Raw genomic sequence first — 26,474 nt, 5'->3', positions numbered from 1 at the left:
AGGTTGACGCACAATGATAAAAAAATTAATTAAAATTGAGTTACCATATATTTTACTCTCTTGATTTCCAAAGGAAATATGAGACTTTATCTCTAAGATATCCCATTTGATTCATTGGATTTTATTACCGCAACATTTTATTTAACATATTTTTATGCACAAATGGAACTCCAGATGACAAGATAGATGTTCGTTTGTGAAAACCTACAAACATTCATAATGACTGTAAAGTTAATTAGATGATTTCAATTTAGTAATTATTTACAAATACATACTAGACATTAATGAGTTGTTGATTCCAAAAAACTAGATAATATTTCTTATAAAGGCCACTTCTTAACATTTAACTATTGTCTTTGTGGACCCAAGGAAACTCACGTCCTGTATTTATTGGGGCTCTCCTCCTTTTCTCTGCATAGAGGCATACAGAGGATAGAGAATACTAATTACATAATATTTATATATAACTAATATAAAATAATTTGGTTTGTCATCTGTTGACGTCATAAGTCAATGCCAGTGATGATGGTCAATGCAATGTATAACGTCAACGGATGACGCAGACAGCTTCCTCACTAACAACAATGACACCATCAAACTGTCCGGCGAAATGACAAATGACGATAAGGATGCCAACGACGATGACGTGAAAGATGAAAAATTTCAGAGACTCCACAGATGGACACTATTGACGCCAATTGAAGATGACCTCATTGTTAGTTGATGTTGACGTAATCATCCCATATGACGATGTCTAATTGTCCGGTGACAATGACGACGACGATGATGATGACGATAAGGATGACAATGATAATGACATGAACGACGAAAAAGTTCAGAGACTCCACAGACGGACAATATTGATGCCAATTGACGACAACACCATCGTTAGTTGACGTCGACGTTGTCATCCCATATGACGCCATCTAATCGTCCGGCGACAATGACGACGATGATGATGATGACGATAAGGATGACAATGACAATGACATGAACGACGAAAAATTTTAGAGACTCCACAGATGGACAATACCGACACCAATTGAAGGCGACACATCATTAGTTGACGTCGACGCTGTCATCCCATATGACACCGTCTAATCATCTGGCGACAATGACGACGACGACGATAATGATGACGATAAGGATGCCAACGACGACGACGTGAATGACGAAAAAAGTTCAGAGACTCCACAGACGGGACAACATTGATGCCAATTGAAGACGACACATCATTAGTTGACTTCGACATAATCATCCCATATGACGCCGTCTAATCGTCCGGCAACAATGCCAACGGCAACGATGATGATGACGATGACGTGAACGACGAAAAAGTTTTGGGACTCCACAGATGGACAATATTGACGCCCATTGAAGACAACACCATCGTCAGTTTACGTCAACATTGTCATTCCATGGATCCATATGATCACGCTGATCCATGGAATTAGATCCGACCCGACCCGACCCGATCCGATCCGATCCGCTCGTAGTCCCCAATTGTTGGCCCACATTGGAAATGGGCCAATTGGGCCGGGCAGGAGCGTAACGGAAACTAAGTCACTGTCTCACCGACGGTAAATAAGAAGCGATCCGAGTACAAATACAACAGAAACAACTCGGCAGCTCTGGTTTCGCGACGAAGGGAAATTTCCTCGTTGAAGGCGGTCGAGCTCCATCGCCCTCGCATCTAGATCGCCGCCATCGCCGAGATCTTCCTCCTCGTCGGGAGCTTCGTCGACCTCGGCCATGGCTTCTTCCTCGGGGCCGCCGTCGAGGCCTCCTCCGGGCTACATCCCGCCATCTTCCACAGTTCGGCAGCCGAATCCGGCAACCCTCGCTGGTCCGATGCAGAACCTCCAGATCGGGCAGCCTATGGCTCAGCCGGGGCCGAATCCTGCCCCCTACGGCGCGTTTGCAGGCCAGGGACCGATCTCTCGGTTCGGGCCGCCCGGCCGGCCTTTGGGATCGCCGGCGATCGCCCCAATTGGTCCGATCGTCGGCAACGGGCCTTCTTCATCGGCAATTCCTGGGCAGCGGTTCCCTCCGCCGGCCAATTCGCAGTATCCTGCTGGTAGAGGGCCCGCCCCCCCTTTCCAGTCCCAGGTTCAACCCGGCCGTTCATTTCCAGGAAGCCCGCCTTTAGGCGCTTCTTTGAGCTCCCAGACACTGCCGCCTGCCCAGAATTCGGTCCCATCTCAGCCAATTCCTCGAGCAGTTGCCGCCTCGCCGCCGTTCGCTGGGCCTCCGTCTCAGTATCCGCCCGGAGTGCCGCCCTTTCAAGGGTACCCGGGTCGGCCTTTGCAGCAACCGCCGCCGGCAATCCCCCCCGCCTCCTACTCAGCTACCCCCCAGCCTGCTCCTCAGTCGTTCTCCGGCCCGCCGCCTCCGCCTTCCTTTACTGGGTTGTCCAGATCTCAACCATTTGCGGCTCCTGGGCCATCCCAGATGTTTTCAAGGCCGCCGATATCTTCTTCTTCCTATCAGGTTTGTTAAATCAATTCTTATTGATCAGTCATCCTATTATGATCCTCTCTTGTTTCCTAAAATCGTTTGAACCAAACGGCTACTTTGGTCTTTAATTCTATGCCCAGATGGCTTGTTTTGTTCTGACAACCCTGTTCTTTATAGGCTATGAGAGGGTACTTGGGATTTATTTACTCACTTCTGTTTTCATCAATTGAGGGGCTCTAATTTTTACCTTACCAAGTGTATTTTAAGACACATGGTTAATTACTTTTCTGTCACTCAAGGACCTTGTTACATGTCGTATCGATAAGTCATTGTAATATGATCCTTCCAGTTCGAATGGACCATACAGATAGACGCCTTTGGGCCGTATTTGTCTAATTTGGAGTTTTATTTTCCATACTGGTTATCTGGTCGAAAAAATTCAGAAACTTAGAAACATTGTTACATCAGTCATGGTTAACCTTTGCTTACAGATCACTCAGTCTATTAATATCCTTCACGATATCCGATGGTCAAGCTCAAATTAACAGTACAGCCGTAGTTATCTGACTTGATGTTTAATTCTCTATACTTTGGTTGTGTGGTTAGAATTTAATTGTGGAACTTCGATATCTTGATGCATGAGTTATACGGGTATCTTTGGGATTTCTTTTTTTTTAAATGTATGGCATCTTTTGGATTTAGGTTCCTCCAAGCATGCCGGGTGTAATGCAGGCGCCGCCAAGAATGTATGGGATGGCGGCTCATGGACAAAGTACAGGATTCCCTACTGCAGTGGGGCAGTCTCCTATAGCTGCCGCCCAAGGGTCATCGCCTTCAAAGATCGACCCCAACCAGATCCCAAGGCCTGTGCCTACGCTCTCAGAGACCATCTTTGAAACACGACTGGGCAATCAGGCAAACCTTCCTCCTGTAAGTATCTGAAATTCCCCATCTTGGGCAATGCTCAAACTCAGCTGTTTCTTTTATGTTCATGTCGTGAAGTGGATTTTTCATGGCCATTTTTTTTCTTGTTAAAAAATCTGACTATGTTTCCTTGTAACTGTTCTTCTGATTAAGCCTGCATCGAGTGAATATGTCGTACGAGATAATGGAAACTGCAGTCCTCGCCTCATGAGATGCACTGTCAACCAGGTGAGCAACTTATATCCCTCATTTTTTTGACACCCCTATTCTTTTGGAACAGATACAATTGATTTCTAAGGTGTCATTTTTTCTTATTTTTTAAGAAATTCACTGGTGTTTGATTTCTAAGGTGTCATTTTTTAGATTCCATGTACCAGTGATCTTATTTCGACATCTAGCATGCCACTGGCGCTGCTCGTCCAGCCTCTGGCTCTTCCTCACCCATCAGAGGAGCCCATTCAGGTCCAACCTTCAAAGCTCTTTCAGTTGTTTTTCTTGGTGAAGGGAACTCCTTATTGTCTCTTGATTATTTTCTTCTTTTGTGTAGTGTCTCTCGTATTCTATTGTTTTAAGCCTTTTTTTTACTTTCAATGGTTTGATATGTTTTTGAGAGCGGTAATAGTTAAGAATGACGTTCATTGTTTTACCTATCGATATCTTAGTTTATGCCCAAATATGGTAGAACCCTTGTGTTCTGGATAGTTTTATGTTCAAATTTTACCGTGGACCCTTTAGTGTGCAGTATATTTGGATTGTAACTTTAAAAGAAAATCTCAAATAACTTGAAATTACAACAATCTTTAAAAAAATATACTGGGATTGTAACCTAAAATCTGCCCGAGTTAGCCTAAAATTATTTTCATGAGAGCTGTTTTCCTCCAGGAAGCTATTACTTGGCGATCACTTTCAACTTGAAGACCTACGCATCTACTTATTTGTTCCAAAGTGAAAACAAATAACCTTATTATTTCTTCAGTAGTACAATTCAAAAAAAAAAATATTTCTTCAGTAGTAGTGAACATCGTACTATTGCGTGCAATGGGTATTTTCTTCCAAGGACAGATGAAGAGTTTGAAAGAATCAATGTGTTGTTTATTTAGGCTTTCCATTTACTCACGGTCTATGCCTCATCATGCACTTTATCGTTTTAACTTTGACATAGCTGAGTCACGAACGTTAATTTTCCCCATCCAGGTCGTGGACTTTGGAGAGAGTGGACCAATTCGATGTTCTCGGTGCAAAGGATACATAAACCCTTTCATGAAGTTCATCGATCAAGGAAAACGATTCATTTGTAACTTATGTGGTGAGTATCTTTTCAAGGAGATTCAATAACTGATTTCCCATGAGTTTTCATGCTTCAGATTTTTCCTCTGCGCTGGAAAAAGTTGAAAGTAACCTATAAAGCTGCTCTATAGTAGCTTAATATCAGTGCCAATAATTGTCTTTGATCGGGGCCCTTTGTTTTTTCGTGAAGTATTCATGACGCCCCTTTGTTTTTTCGTGAAGTATTCATGACATTTGGGGGTTTTGAGAGAGTTTCCTTTGCAAAAGTTCTATTTTTTTCCAGCAGCTTTTGCTGCATAGTTGTTAGATCCCATCGATGTATTCACATGTCCTCATTTTTGTAAAGTTTAGTTTCTATTTTGGGCCTCTATATTTCCTGTTGAGGAACAACATCCTGGTTAAAGATGAAAAGTAGCGCCCTTGCTATCTGCTATAGCTTATAGCACAGTTGGTAAGCGCTTGATTTCGACATGGTATCAGAGCCAGGTGGCAGGTTCAAATCCCAGAAGCAACACACTGCACGCTAGGACCATAAATAGGCCAGCGACAGGTGTTGTGGGGGAGTGTTGAAGAACAACATCCTGCTTAAGGCTGAAAAGTAGCGCCCTTGCTATCACCTATAGCTTTTAGCACAGTTGCTATCACCTAGTGCTTGATTCCAACATTTCCATTGAATGACAAATAATCTAGTGGAACGGTTTGTTTTCTCTGATACTGGCCCCGTATTATTTCTTCAACTTTTTACCTTTTAGTATGATTATCTTTTTGTCTGTATTCTAGTAATGAGAGTGTGGTTTGATGACACGATCCGTAGGGGGTATCAAGTCGAGGTGAAGAATATAACCGAAATCCTTTTATAGAGAGGGATAAATCGTCTTGAAAATCCACAAGAGAGAAAGATAGATGTCTGGCTATTTAGCGGATCAGATTGAGAGGAATGGCAGAAAGAATGTCACCGAAGGGGAGACAAAGAGAGAGTCAACGATGAAGAGGGATGGAGGAAATAACATCGCCAAGGAAGAGACAAACTGTCTCCTACGCAGCAGGGAAGATCATCTAAGAGTAGGCAAGAGAGGGTCATGTCCATGAAGAGGAAGAGCAGAAGGAACACCAAAAGAGGAAAGGGTAACTCACGGGTCTATTTCACCGTTCCTTTCCTTATGTTGCCAGCATCTTTTATTGGGATTTGCCTCCCTACCGGGTTGGCTTTGCTCATACACCCGGGATGGTATCATATTATTTGATGCTGATTTCCTATTTTCTCCCCTGAATTTCTATATTAGCTTCTATATTAGATGCTTATTCAAATTTATCTGTACTCGTTGAACTTTACTTATCCTGACATTGCCCCGTTTCCTTCTTTTGCGAACCACTTGTGGCTGTTGCAGCTTTCTTATGAACCTCTCTTGTTTGAATGATCAATAAAATGGGGTGTTGGATTCAACTATGCATCTTGTTTGAATGATCAAGCCCTTACCAACTGTGCTGAAAGCTATAGCTGATAGCAAGGGCACTACTTTTTTATCTTTAAGCAGGATTTTGTACTCCAAAATGGATCAAATGACTTCTGAAAAGTATCCTGATTGGTTCTTACCTTGGATCCTAAGAATACTCTGCTGTATCCATGAACAGTGTCCAACATTTCAAGGATGGTTGGACCAGTTCGTGAAGTGTGCGAACATCTTCCAAGAAACAATGGAAATCAATAAATAGCCGCTGTATTTGTGGGTCTCCTGCACACGAAATATTCTATCCAGGAGATGCCACAGCCCGCCTATTTTATCAGCAGTGCCAGGTTCACAGCTTGCCGTTGTAGAACCCGACAAACACCCCCCCCACACATATCTATGAGCCACATCCCAGAAGACCAGAGACACCTCCCTGCTATTTACCAATGGGAAGCCTTTCCAAAAAAATCTTCATCAAACCTTCCATGTGGTCCAAAACTCTTATAAATTGTCCATAAACTCTGTCCCCACCAACTCTTGCATCACCAAATCCAAATCAACCTTCTGCTTCTGCATCACCCTGGTGGCCCTCTGCCACTTCATCTACTCCAGCTTTGGGTCCTCTGCTCAGAAAAGGCCCAAATTGGTCCACAAGAACTTCACCAACTTCCTGTGCCCCAAAAATTCCTTGTTCCCCACTTGTAGCTTCAATATTTGGTTCAATCTTCTCTTTCCATTTGCGATGAAGTGAAAAAATCTTGTGCAAACGTCACCCTCTTTCAGCCATAGTTGCCTCAATCTTCTCCCACCATTTGCGATGAGGTGAAAATTTCTTGTGCTAACATCACCCTCTTTCAGCCACAGTTGCCTCAATCTTTGTCTCCAATCCATCGCCAGTTTCTTATCTTCCTCTACTACCACATCCTTATACTCCTGTTATTCCCTTGTCTCTTCTTCTGATAAGGTTCTTGAATCTTACAGGACATTCTTTAACATTCTGCCTCCTGTTCCTCTCCTTCAGTATTTGCTTCCTGATTTCAATAAGGTGCCTTCAGAGCTGTGCAAGTTTCTTAGCCAGCCTCACTGCTTATGCGCCCTTTCATGGCTGTGACCACTGCCATGTTACCATCTCTTCCCTGAAACCACTCTCCGCAGCCAGGATCTGTCCATCTTGAAATATGTGCACCAGCCTTGTCCCCCATGCATCTGCCATACAATTGGGGAGTGATCTGACAGCGATCTGGAAGTGCTCGCATGTTTCCTATAGGGAAGTGCTCCAACATTTCCTCTGAGAATAGGAACCTGTCCAGGCGAGAAATTATAGTGGGCCCCTTGTGCTTCTCCAAGTGTACATACAGTTCATCTGGTCTTCTTCCTGCAACCCTACCGCCAATATGAAAGAATAAAAAACCGTCAAACCCAGGTCCTGCCCAACAGCTCCATTAGTTCTGTCCCCCATCTCCAACATCACATTGAAATCCAACTCAAACAATAATGGGAGCTCTTGTAAAGTTGAGACCATTCCAGTCAGCTCTCCCCATAGAGTACTCCAATAAGAGGCATTGATATTGGTAATAACCCTCTCAAAGTCATCATTCCGCTTCTCAGCTTCACTGCTGCCACGAACTGCCCTGTCAACAGATCCCCTTTAGAAAACATTGATGCATTCCAAGCAACCACCAAGCCCCCGGAGCAACCCATGGCATTCACTGACAGGAAACCCTTGAGAAATCCTTGCCCCACCAAATTCCAACCCCCCATCACACAACTTCCTGCATAGTCTCTTGTAAGGAGGCCACTGTGTCAACCCAAGCTAGAAGACCATGTATGTCGTTTTTGTTATATTGTTGGGTTAAAATGTCTTTCCCTAGTTTCTCAGGGGGTTTGTGTAAAAGTGTAAAAGTCTATCTCCCTATTTAAGGCATATAGAACATGAATGACATTGGGAAATTCCACTTATTTTCTAGGGTTTTCATTCCCTCGCTCCCAGGGCAGCAGGAGGAATCCTGCCGCCCTGCCTCTCATTCGCTCCTCCGATCATCCACAAGTTGACAGTTTTTTTCTTTTTGTCCTGGTATCTCCCGACCATTCCTCACTGCTACTCATCAGATAGTCCTTGCACGTTGCATGAGACACTTGATAGCTGAACTGATTTGCCCCCACCCTGCTTATGTATCCTCTGCAGGGCCACTCCCTCAGCAATCGCTCTTGCCTGCTGGTTCATGAGCAGATCCTTTCCCACCTCATTGTCTTCCAATCTGCTGACATGCCCCCTTCCCGTTCTCCCTCTCTGTGTCTTCCTCCAGCATTGTGGATTTCCCCCTCTGGATCTTGTTGCTATGCAGCAGCCCTACCACCCGCTGGTTCCCTTATGCGACACTTTAGAAGTCCCTCAAATACAGTCCACTTGTGGTCTCCCAACTTCAGTTTGATTCTCTTGCCCCGTCTTGTGTTCTCTCTTCACCTTGTCCAATATTATCAATTTCACCTGGTCATTCAAGGTTATCTGTTCGCCTAAGTTTTCTTGTGTGTTTTCAATATTTGGTCTCTGATACGAGACGATTCTTCTCCAAACACTACCAAAGGAAGAAAAGGAGGCACGTGTGAGAAGACCCACCTTGACTAAACACATGCAGGATCTGATAATCATAAAGAGAAAGCGGAAATAAGGGACAGACTCGTTTTTTCAAGATTCAGTTGCCGAAGAAGGCTGAGGGCTGGGGGAGTGGGATCAGGCCTACCAACTAGAAGGGGAGAGCTCAAGGAAATCTCCATCTGATTACGTCCACATTCATCTAGTTTGTTCTCACTATTCTTCTACATTCTTCTTTCTGATTTGTGGACGGAAAGGTTATCAACATTCAATCGATCAAAATTGCAAGATTTTGCATTTTAGAAGATAGATATCAGTCTTATTTCATGTCAGATTTTTGGATTGATATCAGTTTCCTTCAGTTCTGCATCTGATGAAATGATAACTTTCTCTGCAACCTGTATTGGTGAAATATTTCAAAGCAGAACAACTATTTCTTATAAAACAATTCCTTTGGTTTTAATGCCTTTTGGTTCCTTGTGGGTGTCTTGAAATATTTCATCACTCGTGTCTTCTCAGCCTTTTTGTATCCCGTGCAGGAGCTGTGACTCAGCTATATTATGGGTTTGTTGTCATTTTTTTTACTGTTTTTGATCTCTCAGGTTTTACTGATGAAACACCACGTGACTACTTCTGCAATCTTGGACCTGATGGTAGACGGCGTGATGCTGATGAACGACCAGAATTATGCAGGGGAGCTGTTGAGTTTGTTGCAACGAAGGAATATATGGTAAATCCAAATGGATATCTTGCTTCAAATGGTTTTTATTTAGTCATTCATAGTTTAATCCATGTCTGATTCTGCTGTCTCGGTAGCTCAATTGAAAGTCCAAAAGTTTTTTTTTGTGGAAAACATTTGGGGAAGTCTTCAGAGTTCTCAATGCAACAAGTGAAAATATTCTGATGGCTATTGTTTACTACCTATAACACTATTTTGAGCCAACCATCGACTACCGCCTCTCATGGACTAGACACAGAGATTGTCACCATGTATATGATAGAGACAGTGGAGGTGCTGAATGAAAGAGACAAAGACCCTTGAATTAGTCTCCGAGTAAAGGGGAATGCTGCTGCGGTGGGACTGCAGCAGGTACAAAACAGGGGCGGGGGAACCAATCTTCAATCATGATGTCATGGAACATTCGAGGCCTCCAAGATGAGTGGAGGAGAGGGATAGTGGGAAGGTACTTGAGATAATGATGAGTCTTGGTGGAGTGTTTGCAAGAAATTATGCTAGAAAGGTGCGATACACGAGTGGAACAGAGTGGGCAGAGGTTTCCTTGGAGGATTCCATGCGGGCAATGCAGTTGGACTCTCGGGAACAGTGATAGCTTGTCGTGAAACAGTGTTCTCTAAACTGGACACTTGGAAGGGTCAATTGGCCATTGCAGTCAAACTTTAAAGGAAAAGCAATGATTTTGAGATAGTAGTAGTCTCTCGGTATGGCTTAATGAATGCCGCAAGGACTGATCTACGGAGGGAGTTGGCAAGAGTGGTGTCCGCCTTCCAAGGGTCACGGATGTTTGGGGGGGACTTCAATGTGCCTCTAGAGGCAAGAGACAGATTCAATGACAAGGGAGGGCAAGATCCAGACTCAGAAGACTTATGGTCATTTATCTCCAATGCGACCTTACAAGAAATGGGGCCAATGAACTGTGTGTATACTTGGAGGAGCGTGACAGGACGCGGTATGCAATCTAGGTTGGACAGGTTCTTTTGTTCAATCAAGTTGGAAAAGCGTTTACCGTTTGCAGTTGTGAGATCATTGTTGCAACTAGATGATTTGGAGGACAGTAGAACCCTATACATGGAAGAAAGGCATGAACGTCAAACATATCGAGGGTTGTGGTGGAAGAGGACAGGAAACTCGTGATGGATTGGAGATGACGCTGAAGACAATTGTGGTTGCATATAGACAACGGTAATACAATATTTTTTCTTCTTGTGGAGAATGGTAGGAGACACACAAACCAGATCTTTAGAATAATGATAGAAAACCAGGAACATGTCAGTATTCAGGCAGTGGGATGGGCTATTGCTGACTGCTCCGCTCTTTCTCGAAAAACGGGAAGAGAATTCAGTGGAAGCAAAATGGTAGGGGGGCAAAGATGGTGAGTCCAAAGCACCAAGTAGAACTGGTCAGACCTTTCTCACAGGAGGAGGTCAATGTGGCAATTAGGAGACTAAATGGTGAGGGGTCATTGGGATATGCTTTTATCGTGAGTCTTGGGAGCTGGTTGGGCCTGATGTGATAGCCACATTCAAAGAATTTCATCAAGCACAGGGTAGCGTGGAGAGGATCAATAAATCGCACCTCTTGTCAGTTAGAGGGCTTTTATTATTAACCCACTTTATGCTTATTATTTGTAATGGGCCCATTGAGCCCAGTGTGTGTAAACTCCCTGTGAGCCCATATTATAAAGGGACACAGGAAACCCTAATGAAAGACTAATCTCGTTTTTGCCACATCTTCCTTCTCCATCTCCTCCCTCTCTTTTCTCCTCGACCTAGGGTTAGGTCAAGAGAGTCTCACATGGTATTAGAGCAGGAAGCCTGAAGGTCGTGGAGCAAAGTCGTGCGAGGAACTCTCTATCTCGTGCGAGGAGCAAAGTCATGCGTGGAGCAAAGTCGTGCAAGCAAAGTTGTGGATCGTTGGTGCGAGCAAAGTCGTGCGAGGTCAAAGTTGTTCGTGCGAGGAACTGAAGGACTGCAGCAGGTCGTGATTGACCCTGGTCGGTGTGGATCTTGGTTGTTGTTTGATCGTTGGTGTGGCTGCTGGGCTCTGGTGTCTCTGGTCTCGGTTGACTGTGCAGGTCTACTACCAGGTTCGACCTACACTTATCAACTGCAAGGTGCATTGCTGTGGCGTTCTTCTTGTTGGCTTCCACTCAGATCCGTTGTGATTTGCATTTGTCTTCTGTGGAGTCTGTTGGTGCCAGGGGTGATTTGTTCAAGTTCGACATCTATTGTTTGGACAGTTGGTAATGGCTAGTGAAGCAATGTCCACAGCAGTAAGTGGAGCTCATGGCGATCTGAGGGATTCTCACAGTCTTTTGCCGTCTGTGATCCCTCCGGTGGCAGAACCACTGAGATACAATGGGAGAAATTTCACTCAGTGGGGTCAATTAGTGGAGCTCACCCTGATTGGGCGAGAGTTGAGTGATCATCCAAGTGAAGAAATGGATCCATCAAATCCTTTGTACAAGTCTTGGAAGCGAGATGATGCTATCGTCCATGTGTTTCTGCTCAGCTGTATGACCAAAGATCAACTCCCCAAGATGGCATTTCTGAAGTCCGCGAAGCAAATTTGGGATTATGTTGAGAAGAATGCTCTTAAGAAGAGTAATCTCTGGAGAATGTATGAACTTGTGATTAAAGTTTGGAATCTGCGGCAGGGAGACAGAAGTGTAACTGACTATGTTAATGAGCTGCAGGCCATTTGGTTGGAGCTGGATCACTATCGGCCAATTCATAATCCAGACGAATGGGAGTACACACTCCGAGACAGAATGTTCAAGTTTCTTATGGTTCTCAATCCTGAATACAAGTCTGTACGGAGTCAGATTCTGAATTGAGAAAAAATTCCTGATCTGGAACAGTCTATTAGTCTTATATTGGAAGAAGAATGTCGTTTGCAAGTTGCTAGTAATACTCTGACGGATGAGACCGGGTTGGGAATGATGGCGAAGGTAAAGAACCAAAAGATTGGAGAAGGAGATCTTCGAGGCGCTGATAAGGTTGCTGGGCAAGAAGCGCATGAGGCATATCAAGGTCGTAAAGGTCACGGAAGTAGAGACAATAAGGGCTCTGTTGTGTGTCACTATTGTAAGCGGCGAGGGCACACCAAGGACAAGTGCTGGGATTTGCATGGGCGACCTCCCAGAGTTCAAGCTCACTCTGTACATACTGGAGTAAGTGATCCAGGAGAGGCTGAATCCAATGACCAAGCGAATGTGAAGTGTGTGATGAAGCTCAGTACTGAGGAAGTTAGTCATCTCAGAGAGGAGCTGGAGAAGTTGAAGGCCCTAGTCAGCTCTTCGGCCATGGTCAGCACGGTCACCAGGTCAGGTAACTCACCTTCCCCAGAAAATCTAATTTACCGAGACTGGATCCTGGATTCAGGAGCAACGGACCATATGACTCCGTATAAGGCTAAATTCTGTATATATCTCCCTTGTGACGGAGGAAGAAAGGTATTTACTGCAGGAGGAGCAGCATTATCCGTCATAGGCGTGGGTAATGTAAAAGTTGAAAGTGTGGGAATCATTAGAAATGTTCTCCATGTGCCTGATCTGAGGGCTCAATTAATTTCACCTCAGCATTTAGCTCATGATACTGGATGTACACTAATTTTTAATACTGCTGGGTGTTTTATCTATGATAAGGCAAGGAACCGGAGGATTTCACCCTTTGAAGAACGAAATGGACTCATCTACGTCAAGGATGGGTGGAAGGCAGGGATGATGGTGGATGCTCGGAGACTTGAAGAGAAGAGGAGCAAACAACTTGAAGAATTTAAATTGTTGCATTTTCGTCTGGGACATCCAGCTTTTGTATTGATGGAAAAAATGTTTCCTTTATTTGCTAAGGACCTTGAGATATCTCAAATTATATGTGACTCTTGCCAGTGTGCTAAGCACAAGCGAATGTCTTATAACGGGACCGGTGAAAGAAGTGGAGTCCCATTTTCTCTGATTCATGGTGATGTGTGGGGACCATCTCCTGTTGCATCTTTGACAGGAGCAGGATGGTTCCTTATCTTAGTCGATGATTGTACCAGATTGACTTGGGTGCATCTCCTTAAGCAGAAATCAGAGGTGGCTAAGGTAATTAAAGATTTTTGCGCACGCATTAGAACTCAGTTTGGTGTGTACGGAAAATGAAGACGGATAATGCGATGGATTCCTTCAACAATACTTTGTCATCGTTCTTTTTGGAACATGGAATAGTACATGAGTCATCGTGTGTGTATACTCCACAGCAAAATGGTGTTGCCGAGAGAAAGATTGGCCATGTGGTAAGTACAGCTCGAACACTCCTTGCATCAAAATATGCCCAAACTCTACTGGGGTGAAGCTATATTAACTGCAGTTCACCTAATCAATGGGCTACCATCGCGAATTCTAAATTATGATAGTCCGGTTGAGATTCTGTCCAAGTATATTCCTCATGTTGATTTAAAGACTAAGCTAAAGCCCAGGGTATTTGGCTGCACAGCCTTGGTTCATGTACGCAATCCAGTGGATAAGCTCAGTCCACGGGCAGTTAGATGTGTATTTGTTGGATACTCTCAAGAACAGAAGGGTATAAATGCTATGATCCTAAGTCAAGGAAGTTTTATATCTCAGCAGACGTTACATTTGATGAGAATTGTGCGTTTTTCCTTGGTGAAACACCAGAAAATGTTCAAGCAGTATTTCCTGCAGATGTGCCTGCTACAATCGTTAGCACTGAGTCCCAGCATAATGAATTACTGGAGCCTGGATATTCCTCAACTGGTATGGATGTGACTGACGCTAGCGACAACAATGGAGCATCTGGAGAGGAAATAAGGTCAAGCGAAGATGAATCAATTTCTCAAGATAAACAAGGAATAACCTCAGAGAATGAAGCGACCCATGATGGTGAGCATCATATGATTGAAGAAGTAATTTCACCAACCCAAGATGATGAGGCTGGGTGGCCTATTGCACTCAGGAAAGGGAAGCGGTCATGTACCCAGGGAGTGAGATATCCTATGTCGAACTTTGTGACATATGATCGTACCTCTACTGAGTATCAGGCATTTCTAATTAAGATTGATTCTATCCCTATTCCAAAGAATGTTAGAGAAGCTCTAGCCGATGACAGATGGGTGGACGCAATGAACGCTGAAATGGAAGCTCTTATAAAAAATTGTACATGGGATATTGTTGATCTTCCAAAAGGTAAAAGGCCAGTTGGATGTCGATGGGTGTATACTGTGAAGTTTAAAGCAGATGGATCTATTGAAAGATATAAAGCAAGGCTAGTAGCCAAAGGATATACACAATGTTATGGAATTGATTATGACGAGACGTTTGCTCCGGTGGCCAAGTTGAACACAGTACGTATATTGATTGCGGTGTCAGCTAGTCTGGGATGGAAATTACATCAATATGATGTTAAAAATGCGTTTCTACACGGACAGTTGGAGGTAGAAATTTACATGCAGCTACCTCCCGGATATTATTCTGATTTATCTCGTGACAAAGTGTGCAAGTTGAAAAAAACGTTGTATGGCCTCAAGCAATCTCCAAGGGCGTGGTTCGGAAAATTTTCACAAAGCTTGAAGCACATGGGTTATTCGCAAAACCATGGTGATCACACTCTCTTTGTGAAGCAATCACTTTCTGGGCAGGTAGCAATTTTACTTGTATATGTGGATGATATCATCATTACAGGCAGTGATGAAGAAGAAATTAAAATACTGGGTATGCGTTTGGCTGAACTGTTTGAAATTAAGGCCTTAGGGCCATTAAGGTATTTCCTGGGCATTGAAGTGGCGTACTCGAAGGAGGGCATATTTTTATCACAGCGCAAGTATATCATGGATCTTCTACATGAAACAGGGATGAGCAATTGTAAACCAGCTGCAACACCTCTTGAACCTAATGTTAAGTTGGGTTTGTGTGAAGAATCAGTCCCTGTCAATAAAGAGAGATATCAGCGTTTGATTGGAAGACTTATTTATCTCAACCATACAAGGCCAGATGTAGCTTTTGCAGTGGGTATTCTCAGTCAATTTATGCATAGTCCTCGTGAGCCTCATATGGAGGCTGCTTACAGAGTGCTTTCATACCTGAAAGGCACAGTGGGCCATGGCTTATTATACAAAAGAGGTGGCAATCTTAATTTGTCTACTTATACAGACTCGGACTATGGCGGATCTCTTTCTGATCGTCGGTCAACGACAGCATATTGTACATTCCTTGGAGAAAACCTAATCACATGGAAGAGCAAGAAACAGCATGTGGTTGCACTATCCAGCGCAGAGGCTGAATTTAGGGCCCTTGCTAAATGCATTTGTGAAGGTATATGGCTCAAAATTATTCTTGAAGATCTTCGAGTGCGAAGGAGCTTGGCAGACTCTCCAATTATTCTTTACTGTGACAGTCGATCAGCTATTGATATTGCTCACAATCCCGTCCAACATGATAGAACAAAGCATGTTGAGATTAATCGCCACTTCATCAGAGAGAAGATCGACCAGAAGCTAATCAAGCTGGAGTATGTACCAATGGCCGATCAAGTGGCAGACCTCCTCACAAAGAGCGTTCCAGGAAGGATTTTTCAGAAGCTGCAATCCAAGCTGGGTGTTAGCAGTATCTACCTATCAGCTTGAGGGGGGGTGTCAGTTAGAGGGCTTTTATTATTAACCCACTTTATGCTTATTATTTTTAATAGGCCCATTGAGCCCAGTGTGTGTAAACTCCCTGTGAGCCCATATTATAAAGGGACACAGGAAACCCTAATGAAAGACTAATCTCGTTTTTGCCACATCTTCCTTCTCCATCTCCTCCCTCTCTTCTCTCCTCGACCTAGGGTTAGGTCAAGAGAGTCTCACACCTCTTCCTTCTGCCAAAATGCCAAGGAACCCCTAGAATTGAGGACTATGGACCCGTTACATTGTCCAATTCAATCTGCCTCTTTTTTGCAATGTGTTGACAAACAGGCTAAGGGATGTGATCGGAGAGCTTGTTGGACCCTCCCAATCCGCATTCATATCGGGATGGCTATTGGTGGACACAGCTGTAACGGCAAGAGAGATAAAATCATCGTGGCGAAGGAAGGAACCCAAGGGTTCATTTGGAAGGTCGATTTTGCCAAGCATACGACTCCTTAGGTTATTAGTTTTTGTAGGCTTCTATGAAAAGGAGGGGCTTCCCCAAAGAATAGATCATGTGGGTTTAGAGATATATTACATCTCATGTATACTTTGTGTTTGTGAATGGACACTCAGAGGGAGGCCGAATACAACCACAAAGGGATGTCAGGCTAGGGTGCCCACTAACAACACTATCGTTCATCTTGGCACTGGATACACTCGACATATGTACCAATGAAGTGTGCTCCAAGGACTATTGTGGGGCTACCAAACAACAAGCTCCCATGGACTTTATGTAGATGACACTGCCTTCTTTATTGAAGGCTCCGTGGAGGAGGCGAGGAAGCTGTCCACTTTACTAGACCTAATCGCAGATTTTTCACGTCTACAAATTAACCAGACCTAATCAGCTTTTCTGTGTAGTGGGCAATGCAAAGAAGAGGAGAGTCAGTGCACAGAGGCATTTGGAATGCAAATTGGGAGATTACGAATGAGGTATTTGGGCTTGCCATTGAAGAAGGAGAGGATGACAAAAATGGATTGGCAACCAGTCATAGAGAAGGTTGAGCAGCAACTTGAGGGGTGGCAAGCCAAGGTGTTGTTGAGGGGGGATGCTTGGAAATGGGGAGAAGACTAAACAGCATTATAAGATGCTTATTATGGTGAGTATCGAGGCCAGAACAAAGCTGTGAGCTCGCGATTGTTGCATGTGATGTTGTGTGTCAACCTATCAAATTGGGAGGATTCGGAGTCTTACAGATACAAAGTATGAACTCAGCAGTGCTAACGAAGTGGGTGGAATGGATTATGAATCCTCAGGATGACCTCACCATTCAAATACTGTGGGACAAGTATGGCAGGGGGTTGAATTGGGAGAGAAAAGCATCTCTGTTCCAAGGGGCATCACCCTTTTGGCAAGGATCAGATAGATCTTCCCCCAGGTACGAGACTTTTTTAGCCAAGTTAGGCGATGATTCAATATTTCAGTATTGGTTGGATACATGGTCGCCACAGGGCATGTTGCATGAAGCATTTCCTCACTTACATACACTCACATGGAGCCCAAATGCTAACATGGAACCCAATCTTAGTTTGTGCCCTGTCGAACCAGAGGGTTGCAGAAATTCTTGGACATGCAGCAGTCCCCGGCACAATTAAGCCTAAGGTGCAGAGAATAAGATGGCTGGACATCGGTTAACAAACACTTACATGCGGATCCAAAAGGAGCAAGGGGACCAGACAATCACCCGACATGTAGGTTCATGTGGCTGCAAAAGGTCTCAACGAAGATACATATTTTGCCTGGCTTCTAATACGGAGAAGACTAATGACCTGGATCTTTCAAAAAGGCTATACCCAGATAATTTTTTGTCATGTGCGTTATGCCCAAGAGGAGAAGAAGACTGCCAACACCTATTTTTCAATTGCCCTTTTTCCCACATTATTTGGGCCAGCAAAGAGATATCAATGGTGGATGTGAATTCAGAAGAGGTTTTTTGAGGCTCAATCCAGAGCTGCACGTGTAAAAGGAAGGAAGAAGGTGGTTGGGCACTGGGGGCATTGTGGGCCATATTGTTGCATAGGAATGAGGTATCGTTCAGGGGAAAGACTGCTTCAAGCAATTGGGCTTTCCATGAGTTAGAGGGAGGGACTTAAGGCAGCCAGGTTTCCTTGGGTCGTGGATGGAGAGAGGAGGGTTTGGACATGTTTGGATAGACAAAGATTGGCTTGCAAGGTTGTACTGGGAAGGTTGCTGACTAGTTGGGTGATCATCCCTTTAAATATTAAAAAAACACTATTTTGAGGATTTTATTAAAAAAACCTATTTTGAGGATCACTTGAGGACACGTATAAAGTCTAGACTTTCACCAGTTTTGAGGTTTTTTGAAAATAAACTTGGAATTTTATAAAAGACCACCAAGTCAATGTGCTGCATGTTGAAGAATCAATGAAGGTGGTGAAACTCTCTCTCAAGACATCTTTGTTTTCATGACATAAGAACCCACTGCAAGCAGTTTATGTGTAGTCGGGGATTGATCAGAGTTCGGACCAAGTAGGTTGGAAGGAAGCCCTCCAACCCAGAGGAAATCAGATGCAGCCCATGGCTGACAAGAGGATTCTTTTTAGCTTCTTCTACCTTTGGAAGGGAACGTATTGAGAAGAAAGAGGGAGGAGACCCTGGCGGGATGGATGAGGCCGAGATAGATGAGGTTGGCGGAGAAGTGGCAGATTGGGTGTTGCCGAAGGGAAGGGGAACCGACGAAGTGGATGTCGTCAAGAGAGACAGTAGCTACCAAACATAAACAATAGATTGTAACCTCGTGTCCCGCTCTCCAACGAGGAGGGCTACATATTTAAAGGGAAATGTAAGATGAGAATAATGCAAATACGAGAATGTCCATTGTGGGCTTGCCAGAGGGAATAGATCATGACAAGAAGCCCTTTCCGTAAATTGCCCAGTTATCTCATGTGTGGCATTGACCTGGACCCAAAAGTTCTCTTGTTCTGTCTCTAGTAGGACTTATTTTAGCTCCATCAGAATCGTGCTGTTCTTCATCTATGAAAAGCCATTGGATAAATTACGTGGAGAAACTGATGTTGAGATCTTCATGAGAAGTTAGATGCCCTGTCACTTTTAAATCTGGATCTTGACGTGTTTGATGTATTGTTTTTTTTCTTCTTCTTCTTCTTTTTTTCACAAGTAAATCTGGATCTTAATCCAAAGCTTTTCATTGTGTTTTATCCAGGTCCGAGATCCGATGCCTCCAGTTTTTTTCTTTCTCATCGATGTGTCAATGAATGCCATTCAAACTGGTGCCACTGCTGCAGTGTGCAGTGCGATTGGCCAGGCGATTGCAGACCTCCCTGTAAGTTTTCCGTTCGCTCTTTTTCTTAGTTTAAATGAGTTAACTGCTGGTTAAGAGATAAAACTTGTCTTGATTTTCATTGAGGTATCAAGTTCTTCTATGATAAATCTATCGTGTTGCTATGTGGTCACATAATTCAGAGATGATTGACTTTGAGTAGTCTTTAGATTTACATATTTTCCAAAGAGATCAATGCATTCCTGTTAGGATCCCATCACGATATGTTGATCATAGAAGAACTTAATACCTCAATGAAAAGCAAGACAAATAGTTCAATGCATTCCTCTAAGCATTGATCAATAACCTAGACTTCATGTTCTAAGATCCCAAAGAAGATTGATATAAACTATTTCAAACAAGTCAAGTTGCTCAAAACGTTATCATAATCCAGAAATTTATATTTGTACAGTGTTTTAGTATATTGGCACTCCTTTTTATTGGCTCATTTTTAAATATGATTTCGTTTGGAATTTTTTTGCAGGAAGGTCCTAGAACCATGGTTGGTCTGGCCACGTTTGATTCCACGATTCATTTCTACAGTTTAAGGAGAGGTTCACAACAGGTATCATCTTGGCATGATTTTTTAAGATAATTTTTTTAGTTTTTATATTCCATTCTGACCTTCTCTCATTTAATTCGAAGACTCTGCAAATATAGGATAAGTATTGTGTTACTTCAGTCTTTTGGTGTTGCTTGTGAGAGGGGTTGTAGAAACATGTTTCAGTGTCTCGTATTAGTGGGAGACCTGTGCAGTGGGGCCATAAGCATTTCATGAAAATGTGTTTTTCTTTCCGCCGAACTTGTGAATACCCTTGATTTTGGCTCTTTTCATGATACGAAGCATCTCATCTTAACTTCTTAAAAATAATTTTCTTTTGAGCTATATTTTGAACTATTTTGCTTTCATTAAATGGTGGTATTGCCACAATACTAGGTTTCCGTTTGGTGATGCAGCTTTGTCCTTTTTTTCAGCCTCTGATGCTTATTGTTCCTGATATACAAGATGTTTACACCCCCCTTCATTCAGACATCATTGTTCAACTAACTGAGGTTTGTCCATTGTTATTGAGCTAGGTGATCCTCGGCTACTTTTAAAAAAATCGCTATTATTAATAAGTTTCTGGGGATGCAGTGCCGCCAGCATTTAGGACAGCTGCTGGAGAGTATTCCATCCATGTTTGAGACTAACCGGATTTCGGAGTCTGCTTTTGGTGCTGCTACGAAGGTACACCGCTTCTTGACAACTTGGTTGTTTCAAACTGTTGGTTTTCATATTTTAGAGTGTTATAGTGTGAGGTTCTTTGGGTCATTGACTTTGGACTGATGCCAACTGTAAATAAATCTTCTCTCTTTTCATTCCTCTCTTACTGTTTGATTACTTATTTCAGGCTGCTTTCTTGGCGTTGAAGCCCACCGGTGGGAAATTGCTTGTGTTTCAGTCAGGCAAGTTCTTTTTCTTTCTTTTTTACCCTAGCCAGAGAAAATACAGATCATGGTCGAAGTTCAACCTTAGTATTTAAATTACGGTTCTTTTTTCTGAATATATGGATTTTTAATTAGCTCATAATGATATCAATGATTCTCTTCAAAAAAATAATAATAATGCTATCAATGATCATTTCGTGCATTCTGTCCTCTAATTAATGTTCATGACGGAAGATGGAAAACGACCAGTTCTCTGAATTAGCAGTGTCCTCTAATTAATGTTCATGACGGAAGATGGAAAACGACCAGTCCTCAAATTAGCAGTGTCTTTATTTTCTTTTGTTCAAGTATTCCATGATGTTTTGGCGCACAACCATTTAAGGATGAAGATACCACTTGAGATTGTTGAATTCAGTTTGCAGAACTGAGGTTTTTGTGGGAAAATACTAATTCGGTAAAACATTTCTGTTGGGTGTTTACCAGATATCTTCTCAGGGTATAAATCCTTTTTTTTGGTATTTGATGTTTCTTTATGCATAAATATTCCTTGTGGTTGTGTGCTTGATACACCCTTCGTATCAAAGACAAATCAAGTCCAAGGACTATCTATGTCCCAATATGAAATGTAGATCAAGACAACGCAGTAGATGGAATTATGGTAAGACTGGAGATGATCTCAACGGCTCCCTCTTGGTGAGCTCCTTCTTGATCGTGGCAGTCCTCCTCTGTGGGCTGGACTCCTCCCTCCAGGTCGTATGGAAGGGCAGCGCGCTCGCAGCTCCTCCCCAGGATAGCTGTAACAACTTCTTGCACAAGAAAATAATATCCCATCCCAGCAGGTGTACCCCTTTATTTATAGATCTCGCTGGGGTCACTTATACTGGTCAACTGTCTGTTGACCAGATCTGAACTTCCTTCTTCTGTTGTCTTCGAATAGCGTCTATCAGTGCTATTATCATTGCCTTATGTAAATGGATCAATGATTCGATAGACACCAATAACCCAAAAATATTTTTGTCTTATCACAAAGTAAAATGTACGATGTGAAAAAGGTGTAACCCAGATATCATTGATTTTTTTAAAGAAACGCCAGATATCATTAATATATCCCTGGGTTGTAAGCCAGGGATATTATTTTGTTTCATTTCATTACTTTTTCTCCATGACGTGGTCTTCCAATTAATGAGCGGCATTTTCAGCGGCATGCAAGTAGATCCAGTTCTTGAGTATTCTCTTGGGTTCTAAAAATTATCTTGCTTCTTGCAGTGTTGCCCTCAGCTGGAGTCGGTTCCTTATCTGCCAGGGAAGCTGAAGGGAGAGCCAATGTTTCATCTTCAGACAAGGTACAATCTTCGAATTACCAAACCCTTTGCCTTTCAAAACTTTTTTTTGTTTCGGTTGTTCCTCTCTTCAGCAATAACTCATCAGTCCAGAGTACTCAGTCCCGACAAAGCAAATAAGAAGCATCTTAGAAAAACTTCTGTTCAGAAGCAAAGATGAACTAACATCGCAGTGTTTTTGGGTGATTACCGCTTTGTCGGGTGATCGTCGACTTTTAATCATCTTTCAAAAAAAAAAAATGTTGCAGTCCATCCTCTGGTCATTGCTGGTAGCATCATGGATTTGACGAAAATGGTTGTCTAATGGTATCGATAATTCTCAGGAGGCTCATAAATTGCTCCAACCGATTGATAAATCTTACAAGACTATGGCGCTAGAGTTTGCAGAGCAGCAGGTGTGCTCTTCGTTAAATTATCTTTTCTAGCATACCAAAAAATCTTCAAAATATTCCAGTTTCGGCTATGTTGAATCTTTAATCGATTGTCAGGTCTGCGTGGATGCCTTCATCACTGCCCAGTCATATGTAGATATGGCATCCATCTCTGTCATATCAGCGACTACTGGTGGACAGGTAGGCGCAAAAGATTGCCATCCTTCGGGGATTGGTTGCTGTTATTCGTTTCCTGTAGTTTTATTTTTATTTTTATTTTTTTTTAACTTGCCTACTTTCTTCTCAAACAAACGTATCCATTGTTGTGATGATTTTGCTTTCATTATCAGGAGGTAGGTCATTCATCGTTTCGTCCGTTTCTATCAGTTGGTGTTATGACGTTATTGTTGCCATTATTGGACCTAGATTGTGTTTCAAGTTTGTCCTTGTGTCATTGAAAAGCAAATAATTAAAAATATTTTAATTGATTTACTTATAAATCCTTTTCAGGTCTATTACTACTACCCATTTTCTGCAGTTTCGGATTCTGCAAAGCTTTACAACGATCTGAGATGGAATGTAACAAGGCCGCAAGGTTTTGAAGCCGTCATGCGTGTACGATGTGGTCAGGTAACTTCTACGCTCTTTCGTATCTCGAAAATCCAAAAAATTGGCGAGCAGTTTAAATAATTTCCCCCACTTATCTGGTGATAACTTGTCTTTTTCGTGTAGGGTCTTCAAGTCCAGGATTATCATGGACACTTTTGCAAGAGAATTCCTACGGACATTGATCTCCCTGCGGTTGGTTTTTACTTGGTCTTAAGTATACAAAAACCTAATTTGAGATTCTATCTTCAGACTGTTATTTTCCTCTTATTTTTGTGCCACGTGGCCAATGACGAAAACATGGCTTTCAAAGCAGTTGCCTATTGACGTCCAATCACACATACTATATTAAACTCTATGCTAAACAATCTCAACGGCTGTTAGGCCATTTGATTGGAAGGGGGAGCTGAGTTATCTTTTTTCACGCAATTTCTGCTTCCAATTTTTGTTATCTGAATTATGTACAAACATGTCTGCTTCATTTGAACCAATGTTTTTATCATAATTTCTGGGCACATAAACCAATTTTAATGATCCCTTGCTTCTTCTATAAACGACTGATTTAAACTTTTCTTGCTCAAATCAACTGTGTTTTCTCTCTCCCTTGACTGATTCATTCAAGTGGATGCCGCAGATCGATTGTGACAAGACGATAATGGTCACTTTCAAGCATGATGATAAATTCCAAGAGGGAACTGAATGTGCCTTTCAGGTTTTTTCTCTGAATTTTTTCTCTTTTTTCCTTTACCGGATAAAATATATTTTCCTGAGGCACTCTTGTTCTTCATGCAGTGTGCCCTTCTTTACACAACCATGTACGGTGAAAGAAGAATTCGCGTCACAACTCTCTCGCTTCCTTGCACAAGTATGCTCAGTAATCTGTTTCGTTCTGCTGACCTGGACGCTCAATTTACGTGCATGTTGAAGCAAGGTAGTGTCAGGCCGCATGAAAAGTTTTTTCCGTATTTCTATATTTTTTAAGTCATTTAATATTCTTCTCACTTTCTAGCGGCAATGGGAGTCCCGATAAATTCTCTCTCCCAAGTCAGGGACCAGATGACCAATTTCTGCATCAATATTCTCCACTCTTACCGAAAATTTTGTGCTACTGTCTCATCATCTGGTCAGCTGATCCTCCCAGAAGCTCTCAAGCTTTTACCCCTGTATACGTTAGGTACATATTCTGCCCTCTTTATCATTATTGCTTTGGTGATACAGCCATTTTATACTAATTTATATATTCAATGGCCAACGGTGTATTATCAATGTAAGATGTTTAAGCCGTACAAACTTATCGTCTATTCTTCCTCATCATCCCTATCCGTAACAAGAAAACAACGGATTGGCATGTCCAAGATCTTAATCTACTGGAACTGGTTTTTATAATAAAAAAGAAAAGAAAAGTCGGAGCTTCCAGTAACTTATAAAAAAATGCCAGATAAATTTTGGTTTTTTGTCGTTTGGTCTGCAATTTTCGTAGTTTGGCCTAAAACTACTCGTCTTTTTTTTTTTATTTTATTTCAGCTCTTACTAAGAGCATTGGACTACGTTCTGATGGGAGATTAGACGAGCGATCCTACTGGGTTAACCGTGTCGCATCACTTTCTGTACCACTGGCGGCTCCTCTCGTTTATCCTCGCCTTTTCGCAGTTCACAGTCTGGGAACGAAGGTGAGTGATTTCCTTGCTTCCGATGCATTTCAACCAATCAGAATCTTCCATGTGTTAAAGGGTGAGCTTCCCCCCCCCAGGATGACGACGAGTCTGCAATTCCTCCTACTCTACCGCTCTCCAGCGAGCATATAACAGACGATGGTGTATACCTCCTCGAAAATGGGGAGGATGCTCTCATTTACGTGGGAAATTCTGTCAGAAATGAGATGTTAGAGCAAATATTCGGAACTCCATCTGTTGATGGAATTTCCTCGCAGGTACGCTGCTTTCTATTCTGATGTGTATGCGTAGATTTGTTAACGATGCTCTATGAGGAATAAGTTGTCGTTTTTAAGTTATAGCATGTAGGAAGTTCTTTAGGAAATTCATTTCGTTGGGGTAATTTTACTTTTTTTTTCAGTATTTTACCCTAAATAAAAAATGTGTTGGCTCCTGATTTACGGCCCTCCTGCCGGATAATTAGGTTAAAATTTGTGGGCAAATTAGGCTTTAAAAGCTCGATTTGGTACTTGACCAAAATGGTGTCCCTCGATGTAACTGAAACTTGTAATTGACTCACCAAACATCAATTTTCATGGTTAAACCTAGGAATGATACCTTTTATCAATTAAAAAGCCATCTTCCCATCTCTTTCTGTGCAGTTTGTGTTGCAGCAACACGACAACGAGCTGTCGAAGAGGCTAAATGATGCAATCAACGAGATAAGGCGCCAGAGATGTTCCTTCTTGCGGTATTCTTTCCATCTTTTCCGACCTCTTTGTTTACAGTTTGTTTGATGGTTGTAATTGGTTGGGGGAAAAACTGGGCCAGGACTTCAAATTATTTTGTGAATTATTTATTTGCGTAATTGACTTTGTAACGTGACCCCCGAGAATTTTTTCTATGTTCTGTCTGCAGCTTGCGGCTGTGCAGAAAAAGTGACCCATCTGGTGAGTCCCCCTATTCACCAAGGTGGTTGTTCCACGTGGCGTGTTCTGATTGGTTTGAACCGTGCAGGTATGCTCTTCTTCTCCTACATGGTGGAGGACAAGAGTCCCAGCGGGCTATCCTACGTGGAGTTCCTCGTCCACGTCCATCGGCAGATCCAAACCAAGATGGCGTGATCCGGACCGCACACATGGCATTCCATATCTCATCCCAGTTTTCGTTCACTTCCAATTTTTCAGAGTCAGGCGCCGGCCCTTTTTCTAGACAGTGTGGGCTGCCAATAGTGGAATTTTTTCGAGTCTAATACTGCTTTGTTATTTCTTTTGTATTTTGACGATCATCCACTTGTCTCCCGCAAGTAGGGAACAGCTATAGTCATCCGTCACGTCAGACGTCACCGTGACGGAAACGTGATGGAAACGTGACGGATGACGCGACGGTGACGGTGACAGAATGCAGGGGTAGTGACGGTGACGTGACGGTGACGGGATATCCTAGACGTGTGATGTGACGAAATGTCCGTCACGGATGACGGCCATGACGTTGTTTTATGCATTTTAATGAATTTATTGACAGAAAATATAAAAATTTTATTTGTTTTATTAAATACATTTTAGTAATTAATTTTTTGCTGGGAAACATGTATAAATAATTTATTAATTAATTTCTTGACGAAGAAATTAAGGATTTGGTGACGCATTTTTTAATAG

The 26,474-nt window shown here is 42.6% G+C and overlaps 1 protein-coding gene across 1 annotated transcript; it reads left to right on the top strand.

The window, feature by feature from the left end:
- The first annotated feature begins 1,629 nt into the window (after window positions 1-1,629).
- LOC144705135 (protein transport protein SEC24 C-like) lies at window positions 1,630-26,104 on the top strand. The gene is made up of 24 exons (XM_078577676.1): window positions 1,630-2,490; window positions 3,160-3,387; window positions 3,535-3,609; window positions 3,745-3,843; window positions 4,576-4,687; window positions 9,312-9,439; window positions 19,303-19,422; window positions 19,904-19,984; window positions 20,395-20,472; window positions 20,555-20,647; window positions 20,811-20,865; window positions 22,114-22,190; window positions 22,511-22,582; window positions 22,676-22,759; window positions 23,069-23,188; window positions 23,291-23,359; window positions 23,799-23,876; window positions 23,957-24,095; window positions 24,174-24,338; window positions 24,689-24,834; window positions 24,915-25,094; window positions 25,479-25,567; window positions 25,735-25,766; window positions 25,834-26,104. The coding sequence occupies exons 1-24, from the start codon at window positions 1,753-1,755 to the stop codon at window positions 25,938-25,940; spliced, it is 3,165 nt and encodes a 1,054-aa protein (XP_078433802.1). The 5' UTR covers window positions 1,630-1,752; the 3' UTR covers window positions 25,941-26,104.
- The last annotated feature ends 370 nt before the right edge of the window (window positions 26,105-26,474 follow it).

This window comes from Wolffia australiana, chromosome 7 (assembly GCF_029677425.1).
Source record: "Wolffia australiana isolate 7733 chromosome 7, ASM2967742v1".
NCBI classification, from domain to species: Eukaryota; Viridiplantae; Streptophyta; class Magnoliopsida; order Alismatales; family Araceae; genus Wolffia; species Wolffia australiana.
Note: the sequence above shows the minus strand (reverse complement) of the source record. Positions and strands in the feature narration are given on the sequence as shown.

Excerpts from the sequence above, each read along its gene's own strand:
- LOC144705135 (XM_078577676.1), top strand. The coding sequence starts at position 1,753 with ATGGCTTCTTCCTCGGGGCCGCCGTCGAGGCCTCCTCCGGGCTACATC. Across the intron at positions 24,339-24,688 it reads TTTACCCCTGTATACGTTAG|CTCTTACTAAGAGCATTGGA; the intron begins GTACATATTCTG and ends ATTTTATTTCAG. Across the intron at positions 25,767-25,833 it reads CAGAAAAAGTGACCCATCTG|GTATGCTCTTCTTCTCCTAC; the intron begins GTGAGTCCCCCT and ends TGAACCGTGCAG.